This window comes from Rhinolophus ferrumequinum, chromosome 22 (genome assembly GCF_004115265.2).
Source record: "Rhinolophus ferrumequinum isolate MPI-CBG mRhiFer1 chromosome 22, mRhiFer1_v1.p, whole genome shotgun sequence".
Classification (NCBI taxonomy): domain Eukaryota; kingdom Metazoa; phylum Chordata; class Mammalia; order Chiroptera; family Rhinolophidae; genus Rhinolophus; species Rhinolophus ferrumequinum.
In genome coordinates, this window is record NC_046305.1 from 47,248,186 (window position 1) to 47,274,295 (window position 26,110).

The window sequence follows — 26,110 nt, forward strand, 5'->3', positions numbered from 1 at the left end:
GCTCCAGGGCAGGTGTTCATTTAAAATCTAAAGCGAAAAAGAGCCGAAAGCCACACCACACCGAGCCCTTCAGGTGTTGTCATTCTCCTCTGCTACGCCAGCTCCCCTTGCCTTGGGGAAAATGACGTGAACCAACAGGACTTCCATTCTGTGTTGTCATCATTCCCCTATTTGCCAACCGCGTGTGAGCTCATTGGTGCTATGGATACATATATTGCAGCAGACAGACTGTATCATTGAATGACCAAGAAATAAACGAGGATAGAAATACCTCTCTCCTAAGGACAAACTTTCATTGTATCCAACTGAGGTCCCTGAGGGTGATACAACAACAGCTAATGCTTGCTGGGCACGTCCTGTGTGCCAACGCTCAATACACAGTGTCTCAGTCATTCTTACAACAATGCTATGAGGTAGGCACCACTGTTTACATGTGGGGAAACCGAGGCTTAGCTTAAGTAACTGACCAAGCTCTCACAGCTGGCAAGTGGGAGAGCCAGGTCTCAAACCCAGGGAGTCCAACTTGTGAGCCTGGGTTCCCAAGAGCCATACTTCTGGAAAAAGTCCCATGTGGCAGGAGGCCACAAGTTCAGAAGGCTCCCCTCGTCCCCGCGTCTGCGGATCTCCTCTGGCTCCATCTCTGAAAACCAGGGCTTCTTGGATCTGCTACCCAGTGGTGTACAGGACACTCGAGTTTCTGCTTCCTCCTCAAATACGGACACCACTGAGAGGTACCACGTTCCCTATAGACCGTCAGCTTCCTTCCACTTGTGTAACTGATAAATGACTAAAGCTCTGAAAAGTAGATTAAGTTAGCACACGTGTGATTAATCTGAATAGATTCTACTTTCAAATTAAATATACCAAGCAGAATAGTTGAGTAAATGAAGTAAGTCTTTGAATAAATCAGATATATTACTTTGTCTGTAAACTAACAAAGTGACTAGGTTTATGAAGGAATGCTGAAATTGAAGGCATTTATTTCAGCCGATGCAAACAGTTTCTGTCTCTCGCTCTTTTTTCCCCCCATAAAGGAGCAAAGGAATGATTTTTAAACACTGTGTGGGACAGGGCATTGGGCTTCAGGGTAAAATTACGTAATCACTTTGTAGATATTGATTAGGATGGCTTTCAGGTTTATGAGAAACTTAGATTGTTGTCTACTCAGTTGTTTCTTTTCCCTGAAGAATCCCGGCTGTAGAGAATGTTTCCCAATCTCTCCTTCCTCTCCTTCATCTCTTTAAATTGGTAAAATTAAGGCCAGCGTTGATCCAGGGGACCAAGACCGTGAGCATCAAAAAGGGTAAGTGGAGGGTTGGGAAGAAACTGACAAAGAGGTGGGAACTGCTCCATGGCGCTTGAGAAGAGTGTGGAAGCGAGGGCCTCCTTCCTGGCCAGCCCTTCTCTGTCTGCTCTGCTTCAGTGACCGCGGATGGCCTGCCGTAGTGCGTTGGAAAAGGCTCATGCTTGGGAAACGCACAGAAGAGACATGCGTGCTCTTGTGTATCAGGTTCAGGCATCATGTCTTCTTTTCAGCTGCCACTAAGGACGGCGGCCCAGTCTTATGGGGGGACCTCCAGTGCACAGGCCACAGGATTCCATCATACCTGGGCCCCAGTGACATAAAACCAAGGAGACACGACCAGCAAGTAGACTTCATCTTATACGCCAGGCCCTTTTGAATGATTGACAGTGGTGGCATAGGATATTGTGCTGGAAAGATTGCAGGGCTGCCTCCGGGCTCAGCAGGAGAGAATGCCACCACTGATGAGTGATTTCTCAGTGAGCGTGCAGGCCCTATGTGTGCCGTCCCTGGCCTAGCGGCGACACGGGAAAGGGGGCTTTAACTGACCGCTAACTACAAGCGACCAGAGTTTTAGGCTAATTGAATAGGCAAGTAATGACAGTACAACGACAATGTTACCTGACACTCCTCTTTGCACGTTTTTGGCACAGACTTTAGGAAGAACACTGATTCAAGTGTATATTTCGGACAGGGTGTCTCAAGCTCAGCACTACTGACTCCTACGGGCTCTTCTGTACATTGTAGACGTTCAGCAGCATCTCTGGCCTCCACCTTCTAGATACCAGTAGCACCTATTCCTCTTGTGACAGCCTAAAATATCTCCAGGCACGTCATCCCGGTGGAGAACCATTGATCTAGCAGAAGCGGGACCAGTGTGATGATGTGATTAGAAGACATGTTTTTTGAAGAATAGTTGAAGAAACTAGGGTAGTTTAATTTGGTGAAGTCTAAATGTAACAGTGATCATTTCAAAATTTGAACGGTGCCATATGGGTCTATTCTCCATCACTCAGGAAGAAACGAAGCCAGTCGGTGAAAGTCCTTGGAGGTTTGATTGCGATTCCGTGTACAGGGACGCTTTCCAACCAAGCCAGCTAGCTCTCTGCGACTGGCCCGAGACCGCCGTTTCGTATCATGGACCGTGGGGACGTGTGTGTACGAGCAGGGCTGAGTGACCGCTGAGGCACAGATGTGGGCCAGGAAGCGTTTCTGGCACCAGATACGGATTGGAACAATTTCGAAAGCCCTTTTCAAACATACTTGGTCATACGATTCTGTAATTTGATCTTTCCTGGGATTTGCTCTGGCCCTGCCCTTGCCACAGTTATGTGTTCGGATATGCCTTCTAAACCCTTGGTTAATGACATAACAATGATAGTTGCTATTTACTGAGCGTGTGACCTCGTTTATCTCATTTAATCCCCACAATAACCCTGTGAGGCGGGCGCTGTGATCTTTGTTCTGTGGGTGGGAAAACTGAGTCCTGATGGTAAATAACTCGTCCAAGGGCTCACCCCCAGAGAAATCAGAGCAGGATTAGACTCAGGTCTGAGACTCCCTCATCCATGGCTTTGATTATTATACTGTTTTATATAAACCTCACATTTTGTAGATCCCAGGGTTCAGATCCATTTCCAGTGTCCTGTTTTGTGCAGGTGTAACCTGTGGAACGACAACCTGTCCCGTCTTCCTCTGACTGAAGAAGTCCATGTCTGTCAGGAGGTATCTTTTGCCTGAGACTCTGGAAGGACAACTGGAAGGGGCGTATCAGGTAGAAGAACACAGACTGTTAATAAATAGATATCTTTCCCTAAACAATGTTGGAGTTTGAAGCCAAGCCATTCCATTTTATTCTTAAGCCTGCTGTGTTTGGAACTGTCCCCTGGTACCCATGATGCACACGTTAGCATTTCAGCAGCCCTGCGCACACTGCTTTCTGGTGGCACAAGCTGAGCGACACAAAAGTCAACACAAGGTTGATTACTAGTCCTTTTCCTAATCATACCTGTATTGCCTGTTCCTTCTTATTCTCACCACAGAGAAAGAGCGTCGCCAAAAGACTCCTTCTGCAGGATAACTGATCCCATTGTGTTGAATGACTAACATACTTGAAACGCTTTATGAACCTCCCACGAAGTGTCTGTGCTGTTAGAAGAGCCAGGGAGCCCCTAGCAGTCCGTGTGGTCTGAACTGAAACAGCCCCGGTGCGGTCCTCTCAAGCTGGAGTTCAGGGCAGGCTCCCAGGGGGCGCTCAGCGCACCTGGACTAAGGTTTGGCGGCTCATAAGCAGCTCCTTCTTATGGCCGCTGCTCTCCTGTGACACACAGCCTCCCCCCATGGCCTTGCTCCCCTCACCCTGCTCAGTGACAGCCTGGTCATTTCTGGAAGGGGCGAAACAGAAAAGGTGCTGCTGTCCCTCTGCCCTTGTCAGCTGCACAGAGGACCTGCAGCCTTTTCCTAATGGCGCCTCCATGGCCGCGGCGGGGGCTGTGTCTGGCTGAGCGAGCCCCTGCAGCTCAAACTGAACCTTCCCGTCCCCACAGGAGTCTAGTGAGGTCCAAGGAAACAAACCCTGCTTCGTACAGTGTACATACCAGCTAGCATTTTGAATTGTAAAGGTTAATTTATAGTTTTACCCCTTCTCATTATTGCCAAATTTAAGTGACTTCTCATTGTCATTGCTCATCGCTTGTAGATTCAAGTTCGAACTAAGCCTAGAATTTAAGAGCATCCCTAAATGGCCAACTGTCTAACCCTTCTCCGTATCTGGAGCCCTGTGTTCTCGTCGCACTGACCTGATTGTCCCCTGTTGCCCTCTGCCTGGACGTCCCTCCACCTCCTCCCTGGCCACCAGAAGCGGCCCCCATCCAAAGCCCAGGTCAGCTCTGTCTTGCCTCTGACACCGTTCCTGGAGATCCAACCTAGAGCCTGCTCCCTTTCTCTTTCCTTCATGGACTTAGGGGAGTGGTTAGGAAGGTGACCCTCTGAAGCCTGGGCCCCATGGCCAGAAGAGGAGGGCCAGAGGTTTGGGACGGAGCTGGCAGGCGGGGGCTGGGGAAGGACAGGGCAGCCTCCCTCTGGGGAGAGTGCATCCCCCTACCGCTTTCTCCCCCCTCAGTCACAGTGAGCTGGGCCTCAGGCAGGTGCGTGGCCCACAGAGCTGCATGACCGATCGTCTACATTCCCTTTGCAAGACCCTGAAGCCCCAGTGACTATCTGACTTTTCATCCTTTTCCTGCCTTCAGGAAACACGTGCTGTCACTGAAGAGGTTCAGAGAAGTGATGGGCTGTCTTCTATCGGGAAGCCTAGCCCCGGGATCGGTTCGCTATTTATTCATTAATAAAGCGGGAAACAAGTGCATTTGTCACCCTCAGAGCTTTTCTCTACCAGAGCAGAAGTACCTGTCTTAGGCAGTCTGATGCCTCTGTGTTCTGAAATGGGATACGATGTCATGTTTATCTGCTCCAAGGCTTCTGTCATTCACTCTTTATTTCAGTGACACCCCAGTGAAAAGCAGATCACTGTATCTCAAAAATCAACAGGGATGTGTTGTACGGTCTTCCAGAAGGCCTAAGGAATTCCATGGCATTTTGGCACCCACGTTCTCATCTTTTAGACGTGGGCACAGTTCTGCAGGTGTGGCCAGGTAAAGCTTGTGAGGACAGAGATGTGGAAATCAGTGCCTGAGCCACACTCATCAGCCACAGACCCTAGGACGGTCCTATGTGCATGACAAGCCTTGGCTGCCCACACCAAGGATGGTTCTGAAACCCGAGGCAGGGGAGACACCCCCTGTCTTAGGATCCACAGTTGTCCTTGAGTGGAACCCCTCTGTGGACCTGTCCATCTGTGACACACAAAGGAAGTTCCCCTGGCCTTCCCTCCCGGGGTCTGTACCCTGCTTCTGCCCTGGAGTGGGTCTGAACCCAGGGCCACCTTCTGATTTCAGGCTCTTCTGCTTGGTCTTTTCCCTCTGGTCCAGCCTAAGTTCTGGGGCCCTGGTCTCAGCTTTCTCCTCTAGATTCATGGTTCCCGCATAGCCCGTGGTAGGGACTCCCAGCCTGGTGTTGCATGCAGGAAGGTCCTACTGTGTTCTCCTGGACCCACACCAGCTCCCGCCTTGGACCCTTGTGGGCCACCGTCACCCACTGTGGCTCAGGGCCTGGCCCTACCCAGGGATTGGTTACAGAGCTGCTAGAAAACACACGGTGTCTATTTCATCTTGTGATTAAGACGTCTACATATTTAGATACCATATTTTAGTAAAAGCTTATATATATAAGCTTTTACTAAATATATATAACGTATTGATTTGAGCCTGAGAAGTGAAGAATGCATGTTAATTCTGAAAGCTTCAAAAGCTGAACACAAATATAAGCTCAAGAAAAGTTTCCATACCCTTGTAATTCCCTTATCCCGTTTCTTGCCCCATTTCTGGCCCCTCGCCTCCATGCTCCATCTATTTTAATCTAAATATGTCAGCCTGTTTCTTGCCTTTATGCGTTGTTTATGCTGTTTTTCCAGTTCTTGCAACATGGTGGGAACTTAATAAATGTTTGTTGAATAAATGCTCCACTTTAGAGAATACTTCCCTCAGGGTATCTCGCAGATAGTATTTAAAACTTGTTGAATTAATGAATAAATGAAACATCCATACTGTGTTACTAAGGGAAACTAACATATCTTTAACATGTGAGCAGCCATTTGTGGGAGAAATGACCATTTATCTTTCCCTCTAAAGGAAAATAATCTTTTATAAAATTGCGGTATGTGAAATCTTGCTGATGCTACAAAGTATTACACAATGCCTGTTGGCTGGGTTCAAGAAAGGATCTGGAGAAGGAATTCATTGATAACAGCTGTGCCAATTACTTGTGAAACTTCAGTCCTTTCAGTCATTTCTCTCCACAAATGACTTAGAAAACAGAGGCATTCCTTTAAATCAAAAAAGGAACTTTGCAGGGAATGGAAATTGAACTTTCTGGCCGTAATGCATATAAATATTCTTAAAAGAAAGAATAATCTTATTTTAAAAATGCTTAAAATGCTGACTAAAACAAAACAAAACGACACACACATTTTTGAACACTTGGTTTTGCTGGCAAGAAAAAGAAGGGAGAGTTGCAGCGTGAAAAAATGAAGCAAAAGCGTGAATCCAGGCAGGTAAGAGAGTGCCGAACACAGAGGCTCTCTGTTATTCCGGTGACAAAAGCTTGTTTCTTAAGAGCCATACAGAAGACTAGATCAAATCTAAGGGGCCACATGAGACCCCCAGGCCCCCAGAGGACAACGGCCTCATTTACTCTTGGTTCTGGGTGAAGAGAAAAACACTCCCCGAGATTGTCTACATACCAGCCAGTCATTGTGTGGCTTGGAGTCTCTAAACCAAACTTAAGTTGAAAGGGTTCCTCGGTGGTTAAGTTCTAATGTGTAATAGAAGCACAATCATACATTCTCCGGAGAAATGCATTCGCAACCCAGGCCTCAAAGAATTTCAGCAGATAAAACTCCCCCAAATATAAGCTCATACTAAAACATCACCGAGTAGTACACAAGGAAAGAGAGAACCATGAACAAAAGAAACAAGCAGCAGATTTGGAATGTAAAGACTTCAGATATTGAAACCGTTATATACAGAATATGAAAATAAGACTTTTTAGTGTCTTATTTAAAGTAAATGAATGAGGGACTGGAAAGCCTGAGTCAGGAACAAAAGACTAAAAAAACTGACCAGATAAAGATTTGAAAAAGATACAAACAGAACGTCTAGAAATTAAAAATAATTGAAATTTAAAACTCACTGGACATATTGCAGAGTAGATTGGAAAAAGCTGGAAGAGAGAATTAGTTGAACAGAAGACTTGAAGAATTACATGTAGTGCAGTACAGAGAAACAAAGAAATTAAAAATATAAAAGAGATGGTAAGACACACGAAGACCAAAATGAGAAATGTTGGATATATATATATATAAAATCAGAGGTCCAGAAAGAAAGAATAGAGAGTGAGAGAGAGAGGCAACAAATGAAAACAAAAAGACCGAGTATTTTTTAGTATTTACTTGAACCCAATCTTCAGATTCAGGAAGCTCAGTGAATCTCAAGTAGAGTAAAAAGAAAACTACATGATACTTCCCAGTGAAACTAAAGAAGAACAAACACGAAAAAGATCTTAAAAGCAGTAAGACATAAAAGATCACCTAGAAAGGAATGAAAATTAGACTAATAGTGTGCTTTCTATGGGAAGCCAGAAAAATGGTGGAATTATGTCTTCAAAGTGCTAAGAGTAAAGGAGGCGTGAGATATGGAGTATACCTATATACTCCAGCGGGTGTTACAGACACTGATGTCATAGGGAGAGAATACGGCCCCCGCCATTAAGGCTTCGGACCCAGCAGAGAAACTACTAGGTGATGGCATAACGACTTAAAAGTAAGAGATGTAATTTCACCTTAGGGTACAATCAGCCTTAAGGGTCACCCAGGGCATTTGGTTCAGGCATATTAAACAGCTTGGAGAAACAAGTCACAGACGAAGCTTTGCTGCCCAGGGGTCCGAGCTATCAGGGACTTTAAGAGATGGACCAAGATCAGCTTTGCTGGGCCAGCACCGGGCAGCCTGCAGCCCCGGCAGCCCAGGCCATTCGCTAGGCTGACTCAGCTTGTCCTGTGGCATCAGCAAAGCAGGGATGGCCACCTGTTCCTGCAAACACACTCACCGAAAGGGGCCAGAGGCCAAACTTCAGGTTCAAGGAAATTGACTAGAAACTTACAATCAGGACAAGTAGAAGGAAGCGTTTTCTATTTTGACTCCTGTACATGTGTTTTGTTTCATGGTTTCGTATTCTTTATACTTTGAATTGCATGCTGGCAGGTTTGGGGGGGCATTGGTTGGCACCACTACCATCTTTTTAATGCTAAGGGCATTATTTCCGAGCTTGAGGTCAAACATATTTGAGCACCAAAGAGGTGCTCAAAGCACCTTCTTTCCTGGGTGCCTTTCTTCATGATGTGTGCAATTTCTGCAGGATAGAGCCTGGCAAATGCACTAAAAATGTTGGTTCCCTGTCCCACTGCCAGAGGCTAGGTGCACATCCAGAACCAGGGAGATTGTGGCCACAAAGTGGGTTGTATTTCAAGGCCAACGGCGGGGAGGGTAGAGTTAGGGGAAGAAAATCTCCTGCAGAGACACTCGGAGACAGATTCTGTTAGGAGCTGAGAATCCTACTAGGCCTGGGAACAGTGTCTCCCTAGTTTTCTCTTGGTTTTCGAAACTGAAGAGCTTTGCCTTCACTAACCTAGAAGGAGATGAGAAAAGGAGCCAAAGCTGGCGCCCTTAGAGCTGCGTCATCCAAGTCAAGTCTTAGATTTTAAAAATTAGGATAAGAAACTAGCTTTGTTAGTCTCGTATCTACAACGTTTTAGATTCTTCCCCGTTTCTAGGGGTATCTCACCCAAACCAAGGACAGACACAGTTTTTCACATTTCAGCCGAATACAGCAGTTCTGGTGGCCCCCGGAGCTGAGAAGCCCAGGAAAGATGGCGAGGGTGTGGTAGCACAGACAGGAGGCCCAGAGGAAAGAGGCAGCAGTAACTGCAGGTCCTCTCCCATCCGGGCAAGTTTCCTAGGACCCAGGGAGAGCAACCACCTTCTCCCAGATGACATTTGTGAGGGCTGCCATCAGGGTCAGAATCTAGTGGGGTTAGGACACGAAGGAGCATGAAATGCTCCTTCACTGCTCTGTAAGGGTCTCTGGTTATGGGAGCGCTCTTTCCAAAAGTGGGAAATGCGGTTTGACAGTGGTCACGTGTGTGACTTCCAGGTGTGAGAGGTCTGAACAGCGTAGTTTGGGTTCATAACTATTTGAGTTTCTGGGATGTTGCAATGGCTTGAGGGGACAATAGGTGACATGATTGCAATTACAATAGTTCTGCCGACTCTGGGCACGTAGCCGTGGTAGGGTTTTCTCAGTGTGTGAAGTGGACTGGACTTGTCTGGACAGCAGATGGGACTCTCCAGGGCCCGGGGCTTAGCAGCATAGACTTGAGTGAGGCCTCCAGGGTCACAGCTCCTTTCTTCCCTGCCCTAGCAGCACGAGAGGAGCAAGCGCGTTCTTAGGCTTTTCTAGTATTTTCCTTGCTATTTCATAATGCCATGTTTCATGTTGGGGTGGGAGGCTTGGGAGACTACAGTGTACTATTTACTGCAAAGGAAAAGAAAGAGTTGGATAGGAGACAGAATTCAGAGAATGAGAAGGCAGGTGTAGTGGATGGGGCCCCTGACTCTCCCTCTCCTCTTCTGATATCTGGGGCTGTGTTTGTCCACATGGCCTCAATACATTCCCTGAATGGAACCAAGAGCACAGCAGTGAGACCCATCGGAGTGGCCCAGGCCCCAGGACAGCCCTGTTTCTACAGTGCCTCAAGGCAGATTCAGAGAGCGTTACTGTTTTTGCACTGGGCTGCCAAAATTTCTGGGCCTCCCTTCAAACCCTTAAAAAAAGAATCCTTTTCCTATGCTCTTTAACCAATTATACAGCATTGCCAAGAACCTAGAATTTAATCGTCCCTCCAGCCCTGAGTAACTGGGGAATGAGTTAGCATTTGTTCTGGAGCATGAGGTTCCCAAAAAGATACTGCGTTCTTTCAGTTCACTTTGTAAGCCACACCAATTCCTTATTCTTTCATGGATGGCCTTCCTCTAGATAATTTCTGAGGGAAAATGGTGGCAACAGTGTCAGAAACTGTCTCCAAGCCCTCACTGTCCCTTGTGCATTTCTCTATCACGGCGCTTGTCACCTACTGAAATGATCTGTTTACACATTTGTGCCTCCTTTCGTCTCCTCTAAATTTCTCAAGAACAGGGACTATATCTTTTTTATTCCTGTGTAATAGGATGTTAAATTTAAAATTGCAACTGAAGTTCCAAGATAAAATAGATGTTGCACACTAAAGCGAGATACCACATCACTGAAGAACTTAAAAGGAATCTTTGACAACCATTTCCATAATTCTTAGCCACCTCCATCAGATGAAGGATATAAAAATGTGTCCAGGGTAGGGAGAGAAGATTTGTGAAGCTATTTCCTTGAAGAGAAAAATGTTTTCTGTGCTATAAGGACATAGTCCTCCCCCCGCCCCAACACACAAATACAAAGCATGAAGTTGGGGTGTGGTGGGGACCTCATGGACTAGAGCTTAAATGACACTTGGGAAATATAACGTGGTCTAGGACAGGTCGGGGAGGGGGAGAGAGAGAGAGAGAGAACAGCTGTATTTGAAGGTCACTACTCTTTTATGAGAAAGGAACATGTGAGCTCGTTCAACAGGCCAGAGAGCCTAGAGCCATGGGGCGCCCTAATCAATAGGAATACCTGGGAGAGGGGACCTCAACGTTGAGAGTCATGTGTGACGTGGACCTGGTGGGAGCCAGGGGCTGTGCGGATAGAAGCCCGCTGAAGGAGAGGCCAGGGTTTCATCACGCATTTCCCTACTGAAGTCACTTGAAAAGGTTAGAGGGAGATAAGATTTCACTTTGATTATTACCTGTTAGTCACATTTGTTGCCCTAAGTGCCTGACTCATCCTAGCCATTTGATAAATGCCAAACTGAGCTCATCTTCCACTGAACCAAAATGTGTTCATGAGGCAGCTCAACTGAATGGCAGTTCATATTTTCATTTCAGGGTTATGTCTCCTTAAACGACACGTTGGGAAAGATTTTATGTGAACGATTAAAAGTAGCAACTACATATGCACATTTAGAAATTAGTTCTTATTCCATATACGTAGCATCTAGCTCCAGAGACATGGTCCTATGGTAACCTACATAAAGCCCAGACATCTTATGGTCTAGTTTTTGATAACATCACAGTCAAACAAATATCAGTCCAACAGAAAAGTTTAACTGAAACCAATGGACATCTAGGAAAACATGAAATTTCCTCGAAACTCTCTCTCTCTGAAATCCACTCCCTGGTCTCTTCTGCCTCAAAGCCCCCAATCTGTTTTCTCCTCTCTCACCAGCAAATCCCCTGTCCTCTCTTCTTTCTGTTATACCCTCTCAGTCTTCTCTGTGTGGTTTTCTCCATGGACTCATCACCGTGAGTTGGAGGGTAGAGAGACTCAGCAGAAACCACCAAGATTTTTCCAACGAGTTGGGTAGAGAAAAGGCTGTGAATATTTCACTGTTTTTCCCTGTGACTCCATAAAAGGGACACTTGACAAAGGGCAGCTCAAGAGTAAGAGGAACAACTGGCTTCTGTTTTACTACCTCTGGGTCTTTCTCCGCCCCACAGTAACTCTCATTTTTAGCTTGATAATAAAGTGAAACTCTATAATTAAGACAGTCCTTTGATTTTGTTCCCCATTAAAATGCGTAGTATAATATTTTATCTCGTTAGTCATTGATACCTGGATATAGATGCATAGATTAGTTACTTTACTGCAAGTAATGTTAGGTAGTAAATTAAGAAAAGGGAGGCTAAGTAAGACATGAGAAAGAAAATCTCAAAAATGAGAAAAAGTGAGATTAGATACAAAGTCCACCATTTTCTTTTTCAGAAACCTTGGCAGGAGTTAGTGCTGGTGACAGAAAAAGGCTTAGGCAGAAGTGATTACTCGGGGAGTCTGGATGGCAGGTAAGAGTGGGAGTCGGTGCACCTTGAGGGTGGGGAGAGGAGCGGCGGGCTGTGTTTATTTATCCATCTCTTGTAGTCCGCGCTCTCAATGATGGTAGGCCCGGTACCATGTACATGATTGTAACCCTAAGAGCTCTGGTGCCGGGTACACACGGTAGGTGTTCAATAAATATTTGTTACATGGATTCAGAACGTATGCAGGACCTGTAGAAGTGTGCCAGCACACGGGAGGAACCCGATGCCGGGGGCCACGGTTATGAGGTTGTGGGACCCTGAGATGATCCCACAAGGCCAACCCCAGAACTGACGTAAGTTGTTGGCCGACAGATCCGAAATGTCAGCCTGCATCTCTGATACAGACAGACTCTCTGGAAGCTGAACCCACAGGGAAATGAACGATGGGACATGTGTGGCCGTGGCTTTTAATGCTTTTGCCTATTTTAAAGCCCAGGGAGTGTGGACCTTGGTGCTTTTTTAAAGCTATCTTATTCCTGTGGGCAAGGCAACATGGCAATGAAAGATGTAGACACGTCAGGTAAAGCAAGAGAGCTATGTGTTGCCATCAGTGTCACTGCCGGGATCATCTTTTGTTCCTTATCACCTTTGATCTTCAAGGCAGTTCTGGGAGGTCCATTTATTGTCTTGACTTCACAAGAGAAATGACGGGACTGTCATAGGATCACACACAATACATTTGGAAAAGGAAGTCAAGTCAGGCCCATCTGGTTCCAAGTGTATTACGCAGCTGCAGAGAAGTAGCAGTGTCCGTGCCCCTGGCTTTCCACTGCTCTCAGGGCGCTCAGTAGATGTTGTTAAGATGATCTGACGTTTATGCATAGAAGACAGATGAGCTGTGGGCACCTGAGAGGTGACAGGGCCTGTGCAGGCTCGTCCATGTTTGCTTTCAGTGAGCCTGAGTCACAGACTTCCTTTCCACTGACACCATGAGACATCAGAAAGGCTCGTTCTTACCCTTCCTGCTAATTGCATGTTTGTAGCAACACGTTTGAGAGGCCAAGAGTTTCTTCTGTGGGCACGCTCGCTCTGGGCAGCGTCTTGCCCTGCAGGGCACAAAACTGTCAGGGTCCCATTTAATGTCACTGAAACTCCACCCGGCTACAGGGAACCACTTTCATTCAATTAACTCTCTGCTCTCATAGGAAAAACCCTCTAGCTTTCAGCTCTCATCTTCTACTCCCCCGGAGTATTAGATAATTCCTACCCACACCTAACACAGTTACACTGACGACCATTAGGGAGCGTGTGACTGACAGACAACCCAGTTCAAGCCTCATCTTGTGGGAAGAATTCCAGACAGAGGAGCAGTGGAGAGGGGGAGAAATGCGGAGTGGAAGCACCAAGGATGGAACCCTGGCCCTGCGCTGTCTCGCTGCGCTCTACCTGAATCTGACCTGCCCAACCATCCATCCTCTGTCTTGGAAACGGGGCTCTGGCACCCAGAGAACAACAAATTCCCCTCTGGCTGAGTCCACCTCCTTTGTAGAGGATGTGAGAGGCTTCCTGAGGCACAGGCAGGCAGGGCCAGTCCCCTCCCCGTGTTCAGATTAGCGTAACACCCCTCGCGGTTGTAAACCACTTACATGATCACCTATGACCTGGGACGGTAATAATACCCTGAACAGATGAACTAATTAGTCATTACAATAATGAGAGGGCAGGCAAAATAATAGCCGTGTTTATTTAGGCTCTGTCACTGGAGTAATAGGGGAGAGCCATTGATGTCACCTCACGAATCCTCCCTACACGTTCATGAAGGAGAAAAGGGCAGAGGTTAATCACAAAACAGCCTGTGTGGAGGAAGGTTAATCATGGAAGATTGACTGTAGAAGGGGAAGCTCTGAGAAATGTGACGATTTGGGTATCAGAGATGGCAGGCATTCCCGGGAAGGGAAATCCCATCCTGCCCTTTCTCTCCTGGGCATTTGCTCAGCCCCGATGTTGCTCTGGGCGCCCACGTTAACGTGCTTTTCTTTCTACTCACGACTTCTGTACTTTTGTGGTTACTCTAGCCCCTGGTTTCCCAAAGTGTGTCCTGAGGTGTGCTCACCAGTATTATTTTAAAAAGGATTACATTTTCGTAACATTGGGTCAATCGCAATCAAACAGATTTCTTTAACTTTAGAACTTTGATTCGTCAATTACATAGTGAATGTCCCAGGGTATGTATTAGGTTGAACCATTTGAAATAGTCATTTTTGGAGGTCACCATCAATTGAATGTTGGCAATTTCATGTGGTCCAATCTAATACAGTTCAGCGCTTCCAACCAACCATGTGTGACGACAGAATCTGCTGGAGAAAGCTGTGCTGCGGCGTCAGTGTCCTCAGAACTCACCTTGGGAAGCACTGTCTTAGGTACTTAAATACTGACTGTTGGGTGCTTGACTCATGCCTGTCGTTGGACCCCACGGTGCTCAGATGTGACTGGATAATGGACTGAGCACACAGTGGGGGGCAGGTCCATGAAGGCCTCCTGCTGGGCGGTAAGGCTGAGATTCCAGGAAGCTCGGCCCAACAGGGTGTTTCCTGACCCCGGAAAAGTCTAGAACCGCGTGTTACTGTGCAGCCTCTCAACTGTTGCCATGTTGAGGTACACAGATTCTTTTAGCTATCAAATTGCTTTAAAATATTTAGTTTAAGTACACCTAAGTTCAACGGAAGAGGCCGAATAGGAAAGGACACACACTCTATTAATAACTATGTAAAAATTATTTGCAGTTGCGTTTGAAAGGACAAACACAAAAAAGAAAACAGTCATGTCCAATGATAGAACCGTGGATGACTTTTTGTTTCCTCTTTTCAAAGATTCTTTAAACATTATATTGCTTCATGGTTTTATATATATATATATATATATATATATATATATATATATACACACACACACACATGTAACACCATATATATAAAACACTGTGTGTGTGTGCGTGTGTGTATATATATATATATATATATATATATATATATAATCAGCTGCTCCTTAAGCTTTGAGTCCATACCAGAATATCCTCTGGGAAAATCCTAATGTCCCCTGTCCCCATTCCTCCCAGGTAGAGAGTATGTCAAGGAGAAGGTGACCTTCCAGCCAGGAATTTGGTAAATTATGTCCCTCTGGCCCCCTCTCTGAGCCGGGTGGATGGAGTCAGATCCCTGAGAGATGGGTAAAAGGTTACCCCTTGACGGGTCCCTCTGCCGCCCACCCAGACAAAGGACCCGCCCACCCACATGGTTCCCCAAATCTGCAGGCGTCCCCAGCACCCATGGCTACTTTCTAAAGTCTGCATTTAAGTTGGTTGTGTGATGTTTTCAACAGGCTCCCGTCACAACGCTGTTTATAAGTGATGACTCGTTTCTCAGCAAGACCTCAAAAAGCTGTTCAATCCTAATGTATCAGGAATACTGTACGTTTATAATGGGAAAGGAAAATAGAAAATATTACTGTCATAAGCTCACAATTATGGCTAGAGTATATAGACTTTTGTCGGCTAACTTGGGAATCCAGCTCTCATTTAGAGAGCTGTGTCCATAGGAAGATGCCTTCCTCGCTTGCTAAGCCCCTTAGCAGCCTGTGGTAGAGGGTGAGGTGGTCTGTGCCAGGAATTCCTCTGTCTGGCCCTTCAGGCACAGCCTGGGCTGCAGGAGAGACTCCCTGGGCAGCAGCTTTATGGACCAGACAACGACTGAGAAATACTGCTCTGCCCCGTGCTTCGTGGGGAGTCCCTCTACGGGAGGGACGTTCTGAACTCCTGTTTCCTCTTCCCGTCTCACTCCCAGCTCGGGGCCAGCAGTGACCCGCAAACCCGTCCCCGACACCCACTGCATACTGTCCTGCTGATATAAGTAAGTACCGAGACGCAGAGCCCCTCCCCGGGGAAACGCCCACAGAGCAGGACCCAAGGCAGAGGTGACACAGCAGGGGCTGGGAACATGACTGGCTTTGGCTGAATGGCCATGACCCTGTATTAAGGTCTTTAAACAAAGAGTCCCTGACCTAAGGCCACCAGGAAGACACTATGACATCTCCATCAACGCTAGCTGCTTCTTTTTTAGCTGCAAAGAGAATCACCAAGGCTTGGTTTCTCTTCACAAAAGGGAAGACAGAAGGAAGGGGACAGGAGGCGGTTTTGGCTGGAGAGATTCCTGGTCGGACTGCCCGCCCAGGGCTTCCACCAACCTGTCCAGAAACCCTACTCCAGGCTTAGGGCTCCTCTGGGGCATAGAAGAGATTCCCTCCCACGAGCACATGCTAGTACGTGATTGACAGGACTAGAACCCGACCCCAAAGCTGAGCCAGCCACTTTAAAGGATAATTGTCCCTATATTATGATAATTCTGTTCCTGGACCCGGCAGCTTTTTGGCAAAGGGTAGAGCCAATCGTCAGATACAGGAAACACGTGAAAGGATGCGTCCGCACAGCAGAGGCAAATCCCCTGGAAGCAGAGCCTGGTGCTTTGGAGTCAGGTGGGCAGCAGAGCTGGGAGGCGGCTGACACTGGCCCAGGACCAGGCGTAGAGAAGCAGAGGCCTCAAAAAGGAGGCCAGCTCCAGGAGACCCGGCCAGGGTCACAGACGGAGAGGGCGGGGGGACTTAGGCGAGTGTTGTGTCATGGAGACCAAGAGAGAACGTGTTTCAAGAAGGAGGGACATCTGTGTGAATGCCCTTGTGAAGAAAAGAACAGAGATGTCAGAGTCAGATGTGACATTGACAGGAGCAGTATCTGGGTAAAGTGGGGACAGAATCCAACCAGAGTGAGCTAAGCAGAGAATCATAATGGAAGAGTATGCGGTTTACAGAAAGTGTCTGCTAAGTGCTTTGTGTGCACTAACCCACGTCATTCTTATACTCCTTATGGTGTAAATAAGATCGTCCTCATTTAACATATGTGGAACCCAGGCACAGAGAGGGTAAATAACCTCCCAAGGCCACCGGGCTGGAAAGTGGCAGAGCTGGGATGGCACCCAGGCAGCCTGGCTCACGCTCACGCTCACGTCTGTGCTGGGAATCCCCTCCCTCCCTTCCACCACGCCCAGTAAGATCAGTAACTGCAGGCAGCTCTTTCCACAAGTTTTCTGAGAAGAGAAAACAGCTGGGACGTTCCCAGAGAGGCTGTGAGGCTGAGACGGGTTTTCTTCTAAGATAGAAAATACTGATGGACTGGCTGCATGCTGCCAGGATAACAGAGGAGCAGAGGGAGATGGATGATTCTGGCTGCAGAGGTGACGTGGACTGGATCCAGGGTGCAGAGGGGTGGCCCTTTGATAGCAGCTGGGCTCGTCCTCTGGTACCAGGAAGGGCGGCAGAGAAAAAGGGCACGGAGGAGGGTAGCAGGTAGTTTGGGAAGAGAAAACATGAAGGAGCGGCTGTCTGCTGGCTCCTATTTTCTCAGTGAAGGATAAAGCAAGATAACCATCTGAGACTCAGGCAGGCGTTGGGGGGGGCTTGTGATAGGATTGAGGAGAAAAGAGGTGTGAAATGGCCATTTTGGGGGGCGGGGCACGGGGTGGGGGAGCGGAAGAGAAAACCTGAGCAGCCTATAGGAAGCTAAAAGAGACAATTCAGTACCTCTCAATTTTATGGATGTTCTCTCAGTTTCTGAAATCTTTCATGGTTTTTAGTCTATGAAATTTTTCATTCTAAATCTGCAGAAAAGGAAAGGGGGAAGTGCCTGCCCTTTCTCCCATTACTGCTGTGCTGGGAGCAGTAGAAGACATTTGGAAGTGATGTGCTAGTAAATCCGAACCATTCCAGGCAGATGGTTTGGGGCTGTGGAAAGCTAATATAAAGAGAAATATCACCTGCAGGAACTTCATGGTTTTTCCCCTTTGTTTTCATCAAGGCCCATCTGTTCCCTCTTTATAACGTTTCTTAAGAAGAAATGGGGAGTGATAAGTGATCCTGGGTGACATTTATCTCTGTCTGGATTAAATCTTTGTGCTTTCCCATAGGAGTCAGGAGCCCAGAGAGAACGCTAAGGCAGTTGCCCCCCACCCCATACCCCAGTCCCCCAGTTTCTGATTCAGGAGGTGGAAGGTGGGCCTGAGAGTCTGCATTTCTCCCAGGCTCAGGTGACCCTGCTGCTGGTCAGCGGCCGTACTTTGAGTTTTGAGTCAATGTTACCACCTCCATCAGCAGGGACTTTCCCGTCTCGCACACAAGGACTAGAAAAGAAGGTATCGTACGTCCACTGAAATCCCAGAATCCGGACCCAGCGGTCCCTTAAACCCAGCTGCTCCTGTCCCATTATTCTCTCCCGCCCTCCAAGTCACCTTGTGTGTCTGTGAAGACCATGGGTGGGAATCGCCGAGTAAGAGTCACTAACACACACAGTGCTAACGTGCAAGGTGTGCTCTGAACGCCCCCCCAGCCCCCGGTCTTCACAACAACGCTACGAGGCAGGTGCTGCTGCGCACCCCGATTTACTGAGGAGGAAGTGAAGACAGGAGGTTAAGTGACTTTCTTGCGGTCACCCACCTAGGGAGTGGTGAGCTGGAATATGTACACAGATCAGACTCAATCCTGGATCCACGTTAGTTCCACCTCCTCACATGTCAAAGGGACATGTGGCTGAAGCTTTGGTCCCTCAGATTTAGGGATCCTTGATGTGGGGTGCATTGTGGCCGGCTGGCGTCCCGCACGGTTTTTAGCGAGGGTCACTGGACAATATAGGATCATCGAAAGAGCTCAGTTCTGTCCTTTTTTTTTTTTTTTTTTAAACTGCATGACCCTTGGGCAAGTTGCAGTTTATTTTTATTATCACAGCGATGAGATGAAGGGCTGTACTGACTTTCTGAAATTTCAGGCTCTGAGAGTATATTATTCTCACTGAGTTTCAGTCACGTCCTACTCCTGCCTTCACTCCTGTGGAACAGCTACCTGAAACAACAGATGGGGGCGGATAAATCGGGGGCTTCAGCCTGCTCTGGGACAGCCCGCCCTTCCTCTTCCTCAGACCTCTTCTGCCCTGGCCGTCACTGGTCCCTGAGGAAGTGAGGAAGTGATGAGCTGGATCCTGCTTTCAGTGGCTGGGGCGGGAGCAGAGCTGATGAGAAAGATAATTTCCTAGTAAAAGTCAGGATAGGGGTATAGGTAGGAACTTGTTGGTTCCTGCCTTGCCTTTGGCTGCCTGGGAGGCTTTGAGCAAGTCCTCTTGCCTCAACATTTGCATCTGTGAAATGGGGATAATTAATAAGAGTGTGGGGCCATTGAGCTCATTACCCAGCTCCCACTGCCCCAGGGGGTGGAGGCTCTTGATGTCAGGAAGATGGAGACACCGACCCTTGTTCACAAGTTCCCAGACGCACCTCACCAGCCTCCATGCTCCTCAAGGCAGGGCCCCACCTGCCTTCTAAACCCTAGTCATCTTCGGGTCTACGGATTGTCCAAGACGCATACACAACAAAAGGAGGGGTGGACTTGATTTTGTTTTCAAACCAAGAATCTGGAGAACTCTATGAGTATTCCCCAGGGAGTTGTGAGAGCTAACTGCCTTTAAGAGACCCCTGTGGCCATTCATCCAAAGTATATCCTCACTAGGGCACCTGTTTCAGGAGCCAGTGGAGTCTTGGAGCTGAAGTTAACAAATTCTTACAGAGAGCCAGCCACATATCAGGCATCGCACAGGGAGTTGTCAGTAGAGACTCTAGCAATAGCTCTTAGAATGTGCCAAGCACGTAATCATCACACGTGACTCACATGACTCTGGGAGCTAGATTCCATTGTCAGCCCCATTTTATAGATCGGGAAAGTGAGGCTCCCAGAGGTTAGGCGTTCAAGGTGACATGAGGATTTGAACCCAGACATTCTGATTCCAGAGCCCAGAGACGCAGCCATGGTGCTCTGTGTCCCTCCAACAATGAACATGACAGAAGCCAGACCCTCCGAACCCCACTAACAGGCACCAGGAATAGATGCTCGTCAACGTGGCCGACTGGCAACATAAAAGGAGCAATTAACTGCGACTAGAAAGATCCAGGGAGACTTCAAAGTGGAAGCAGCAAGAAACGAGTAGCATTGCCAGAGGTGAAGACGGGGAAAGTGCCCTCCCGATGGAGGCAGGAACACGGGGGCCACCTGATGGAGTCTTTTTACCGATGTGAAATTTATCTCATTTCCAGCTTCCTGCCCTGCTCATGGGAATGGGCTCTGAAGGCCCTGGAAGCCTCAGATTTCATAGGTTCAGAGAGTCTGAAACTTGGGCCCATCGTCTTATATCTCAGTGGGGTTTCTGGTGTCAGCATGGCCTATGCTGGCATCCTCCGCATGCCAGGCCTGTGGAGATTTTCGCACCAGGCACACTTTCATTCTGGTGCCAAGCATCGTCTTCCCTGGCCACCAGAGTCTGGCACGTCGGACCCAGGCACCAGCTTGAAAACTTGGGGCAATGGGAAACCAAGATCCCTGAGCATCCCTTGTTCTAGGATCCCTCATTCATCACTTCATGCACCTTCCTCGGCTCAGCGGATTCCTGCTCCTTCTCCGCCAGTGGCTTTCTTCACCAATCCCATCGTCACTGGTCATGTCCCCAAATCTTAAACGCTCCAAAGAGCTCTCTTCAGATAGAAGAGCCAGAATGGGACAGATAAAGACTCCAGAGGAAAGGAAGGAAGGGAGGAAGGGAAGGAGGGAAGGAAGGAAAGAAGAAAGGAAGGAAGAAAGGAAGGAAGGAAGAAAGAATAATATTTTGAAATCCATGCCAACTGGGCCTCGCTTCTGCTTTAACTGCGCCTCTGCTTTCTGGAAGGAGAGCTGCCACACGTCACAGCTGCTTCTCGCTGCTGACAGCTCACTCGGTGCAGCCATGAGCCCTCCGTTAGCCCAAACTCAGAGGATTCTCACCCATCTTGGCCTCCTTTGGGTACAGGGGCTACTTGGCATCACGTCCGCCTCCCTTTCTGGGCAAAGCCACGTGAGTTACGCTGAAATGCTGCAAAGGCCACAGTGTTGTGTGGCTTGCATCTCCCCATCAGCCCCTCCAGCCCTGCGTGCTCCAGGAAGCGCTGCTCTGGTGACATCTATGAGCCTTCTGTAGCCCGGGCTCTTCCTACGTCTCCTGCCATTTACTCCCCGCTCTGTCTTCGTCTCCACCTCCTCTGCCCACCGTTGAACGTGGGTGTTCTTCAGTTTCCTGTCCCTGGCCCCTTGCTCCTCTCCTAGGACGCACCCCAGGGCCTGCACTGGATGATTGACGTCCCCAGGCGGGGCGTCTCCCAGGTTCAGCCCCAGGCCTCCCACTGCCTGCTGAGCTTGTCCCCCTGGACGTCCCAGGGGAATGTCCAATTCCACGTGTGCCCACGCGAACTCACTCTTCCCTCTCTTCCCTCTTCCCCAACTCACTCAGTCCAGTCCAGAAACATGGGGGACCCCCTTTGCCTCTCCACTTGTGCTCTGCACCGCCCTACCTGCCCCTCCATCCATTTGTCAAATGTCACCAGTTTCAAGTCCTAAATGTTTCTGGAACGGATTGTGTCCCTCTGGATCCCAGCTGTCACCCTCTGCTCCGCGTCCTTATTGTTCCCCGTGCTTCTGACTGCAGCTGTTTTCCTGCTCTTCTCCCTGCGTCCTGGCTCACGGCCCTCGCGTCCGTCCTCCACACTGTCTCTGGGGCCACCCGCCTACGGTGAGGCCTCTTCCTGGAGAGGCTTCGATGGCTCCTCCTCACCCTCAAGTCTGCAAATCAGGCGCAGCATGAGCTGGCTCGGCTTCTCCAGTCTCATCTCACGGCCCCTGCCTGAAACCTCGTGCTCTGTGATGACACAGCACAGCCTGTAGCTTTCAGACACCCCAGTATTATCCTTCATGAGTTTTTCTCTGTAGTCCCCTCCTCTCCCCTCCTCTCCCCTCTTCCTCTTCCTCTTCCCAGACCCAGTCCTGCCCTATCCTAACCCCTCTGCCTAGAGGGTCCTTCCCACCCTTCTTTACATGGATCTCACTAACTCATCCTTCAAGACTTAGCCGAGCCATCACCTGGCTCAGGAAACCTTCCCCAAAGCCTGTTCATCCTGCCCTGGTTGTCTTACGATGTACGAACAGCATTACGGAAGTATCTATCTGGCAGTCTCTCCCCGTTAGCGTCTTCGTCACCTTTGCCCCAGTTGCCAGTGCAATGTGCAGCACACAGTAGGTGCTCAGTTAATGTTGTTGACCCGAGTGTAAGCCCTTCAGAGCAGGGACCGTGGCTTGTCCACACTTGGACTTCTAACAGGCACTCACCAGCTGTCCCGTGGGTGACTGCTGTCCCCACTGCCAGCCATGACGGGAGCAGGGGAGGACAGTGCCGACCACAAGCTCCTAAATGTACCAGGGGTCACACCAGCATTCCACCCTGGGTGGCACGCACTTCAGCATGAGACTTGACGGTATTACGCTCGTTGGTGATTATTTAAGAGAACAATCTACTGGGTCTGCAGAGACGCAGGCCCTCTCATGAGTGCTCCCCCACCACAACGGTCGTGAGCACCTCAATGAAACGTATTGTTATGAATTAAGGAAATTACGGCAAAGAAGGAGGGTTTGTGGGGGCCCAGAGCGGACACCAGGTTCCCCCCGGTGGGGTCCCCCTGCTTCCCCAGGCCGAGCTCTCCAGACCCTGCTTCCCACCCAGCCGGCCCTTTGACCCTCTTCCTGGCGGCCCCTTTGCACAAAGGACCTGCTGCCCTTGTGGCCTGTCGTTGCTTTTGCACCTGTAGAGCGTGACTAGCTAAGCTGGCAACAAGGGGAGCCTCTGTTGACTCCGATGGGTCTCCAGAGGGTGGGGGACCCGCGATTTGAACACCCACCTCCTGCTAACTCTCCTGCACAACCAGTCAGGCTGGTTGTGATGTATTCTTAGAAAGCCCACATACCCTTCCTCAGAACAACAGAGCTGCTTGTGGCCTGAGGAGTGTTTCCCACCTGTGGAACCAGGAGTGGAGGTGTGGGGGCCGAGGATGGGGCTGGGATGGCAGGGAGGGGCAGCATGGCGCCGGAGGGGGCGAGGGTGGGGGTGTCAGACGTAGGGAGAGTGGACGTCAGTGCTGCTCTGCCTCTTCCACCCTGTGTGGCCTTGGCCACATGACTTAGCTTCTCTGAGGTGGTAATGAACCCTCACAGGCTGCGGTGAGCATTAAAGGAGGCTACTGCATGGCCTCAGCCCAGGGCGTGGAGATAGAAGGTGCCGGCAGAATGGGGGTTCCTCTGACCTAGGTGCCTTTTGGGCTTTCTCACAGGGCAGGAAAGTCCAAATGGAAGCCACCCCACCACCAGCACCACCTGATGCTTTTCTAGAGCAGAGTGTCCTTGTGGGGCACAGGAAGGGGGGTGCTACCCAGCAGCCCTGCCCACCATGCAGAGTCCCCACCCCTGTGTGGCACTGGCCGTGCCACCTGCCCACAAGGGAGAGCGCTGACGGGTTTTTAAAGGAAGCGAGTTCTCGGCTGCCCCTGGGCAGTAGCTTTCTCTCAGTCTCTTCACAAACTTTTCCCTGTTAATCTGGGATTTCTTCTCCTTTCTCCCTTTTCCCCCTTTCACTGGAAAAGACACAAAAACCCCTGGAACGGACAAACACCAGTCTTCCCAAACACTATCAGGAATTGTGAGGAAATTGAATCACCAACATTTCAGGAAAACCCTCCCTTCACTTCCCATTTCTTTCCTTCTAGAAAGGACGTCCTGAGGGAAACGGAGGCAAGTAGAGGAGCTAAGTGAGCCGAGCAATAGGTACAGGAGGGGAATTCATGCGTCTTCATCTCGGGAAAGTTAGGCTGGTCCCATGAGCCCTCCGCCTCCTCCTCCTCCTTCCTCTTCCCCCTCCTTCCTCTTCCTCCCCCTCGTCCCTCCTTCCTTCCCCCGCCCCAGTGTTTGGCTCTCCATCCTCCCAGTTCTGCCATCACTCACTTGCACAATAGCATTTTACACGGTCCACTTGGCCCTCTTCTCCTGTTGCTTCTTTCTCTGTCCCTCCCCAGCCCCCAGGGTGGGCTGACGCTGGCCAGCCACAGCCACACAGGTCTGTTTCCTCAGCAGCAGCATCGGGGGCTCCTGTCCAAGGAGCCCCCAGGAAGACTGGGGACCCCACCCTGGAGCTGGGGTTGGCGGGGGCTGTAAATTACTGTCCTCAGCAGTACTCACACATCCCACCCACAGAGCAGAGACGAAGCATGCTCACCTCCCTCATCCTGGGGGCTACAGAGAGGGTCCCCCGCGTTCCACCCGTCAGCAGTCATTGGGTCCCTCCCTTCCCACACCAGACAGCCCCATGCCACCCTGCTCGATGCCCCCACAAGAGCCTTGATGCCTCTGTGGAGCGCCCAGCCTGGCACCCATGCTCCTCGGTCCAGAGCTGCCCCAGCAGGTGTCAGCCCCTTATGGCAGAAAGCCAGCCTCGCCCTGAGCGGGTGCCCCACATGGCTGGGGTGTGACACTGAGTGCAGTTAGGCTCTTGTCTGGCCAGGCTCCCGCCAGCCCCACGCTGGATCAGATAGGGTACAGGTGGGGACCGATGGGACAGCCCAGAGGTCCTCAGCATCCCCAAAGACCTGTGAGGAGAGGAAAGTGCACACTACCTCCAGAAGATGACCTGCCCCAGGGACGCCATGGTGAGGGGAAGCGTCCCTTCTCGCAGCGCTGGGTGCTGGGGTGAGTGGAGCCGCGCTGCCCTCCAGGTGCCGTGACTCACAGCCGGCGCGGCGGTGCTGGTCTTAAATAGTGTTCTGGGGCTGGGAGTGGTGCATGCAGCTGTGGACGGCTCAGGTATGAGGAAACAGCCCTGCCGTGCAGAGGTCCCAGCCAGCCGGGGGGCCAGGCGTGCACAGCTGCCTTTCCAAGCCTTGACCTGGGGAGGAGGGGGGACAGAAATGCTTCCCATGCCCCCTGCTTCAGGGCTGGCCTTCTGCACACGCCTGCCTGTTCCTCCTGAGTCTGCAAGGGAGCGCTGGGGGTGAAGATTTAATCTCCAAATAAGAGGGGCCTGGGACAGCTCAACGTGTCAGGCGGTCCCAGCAGGCTGGGAGGCTGCGAGTCCCCGTGCCTTCTGGCTGCTGATGCTCAGACAGAGGCTGGTTCCCACGGGTGGGGTCTCTCGGGGGGGGGGGGGAACATTCATGCTGGGAGACCTCGGGAATGTTGGGAGACACAATGACAAGAGTGCTGAGTTTGTCCCTCAGCGCTGAGCTCGCCCGCCGCAGGCCCTGAGACTGCCCAGCTGGCAGAGCACATCTCTCCTGGCTTCACCTCAGTGCAGGGCCAGCGGGTCTGCCCTGCCCACCTCACGAGGATTTTGAGACTCCAAAAGGCACTGAATGTGCATTGCGTAGAAGCTCTTGCTTCCATGTAATGTGACGTGGGTTCGAAAAGCTGGTCTCTGACACTTCATCCAACACTCAGATTTTCAACGAGACAGGACGTTCTTAAGGCATAGAACATTGTTTCCGCCGTTCCCTGCGTACACCGGGGAGCATCTGGATAGCAAATGTGCCCTGACTGGCTGGCTGGTTCATAGGCTGCGGCCGGACTGACTGTTTGCTTCGGGGTGAAGGTGCCCAGGACTTAAGTAGGATGATGGCTGGAGTTAGCGTGGGGTACAGCTGGGAGAGGGAGAGGCTAGCGGGGAGGCAAAGGTCTTCAGAGTCAGCCAGAGCCGGGTCCAAATCCTGGGCTCCTAGTTCACCACGTGACTCTGAGGAAAGCACCTTTCTTCACAGCATCTCTTCCTGAGTTGAAGTGGGGAGTAGATGAGAGGGGCCCCTGTGCCTCCCCATTCCCCAGAGTAAGTAAAGGGGTGACGCCTGGAACCTCCAAAGCTCCCGTGCTAACTGGATCCTTCCCCGGCTGGTGTGGCTGGGGAAGTGAGAGGTGATTCCGATGATTCTTGTACCTTTAAAAAGATTCCTATACATTTTCACCTCACCCCATAGGCGCAGGGTTTCTGCCCACTTTTCAAGGAGCCTTGGAAAGAACAGCCCCACCCCAGACACCCCAGAGCAGAGTCCCTGAGACCCTCCTCCAGTCCTCCATCGTCACTACAGGATGGGCTAAGGAGAGCCCTGGAGGAAAGAGCGAGGCAACCACTAGGTGCCGCTGAGTGAGAGAGAAGGTGACCGAAGGGCAGCTTCTGTCAGGGGATGGCTGGAAGAGCCCACTGCCACGAGGCCAGCTCGATCAGGCAGGGACA

General features: G+C 49.9%; 1 protein-coding gene across 2 annotated transcripts in view; it reads right to left on the reverse strand.

Moving 5' to 3' along the window:
• The window catches only part of VTCN1 (V-set domain containing T cell activation inhibitor 1), a 49,953-nt gene extending 25,348 nt beyond the window's left edge, over positions 1–24,605 (reverse strand). For both annotated transcript variants that reach the window (XM_033091932.1, XM_033091931.1), the window contains exon 1: positions 24,504–24,605. In XM_033091932.1, the coding sequence (XP_032947823.1) occupies positions 24,504–24,535 (32 nt within the window). In that variant the 5' untranslated portion in view covers positions 24,536–24,605. The remainder of the gene's footprint in view (positions 1–24,503) is intronic.
• Between the last annotated feature and the right edge of the window lie 1,505 nt (positions 24,606–26,110).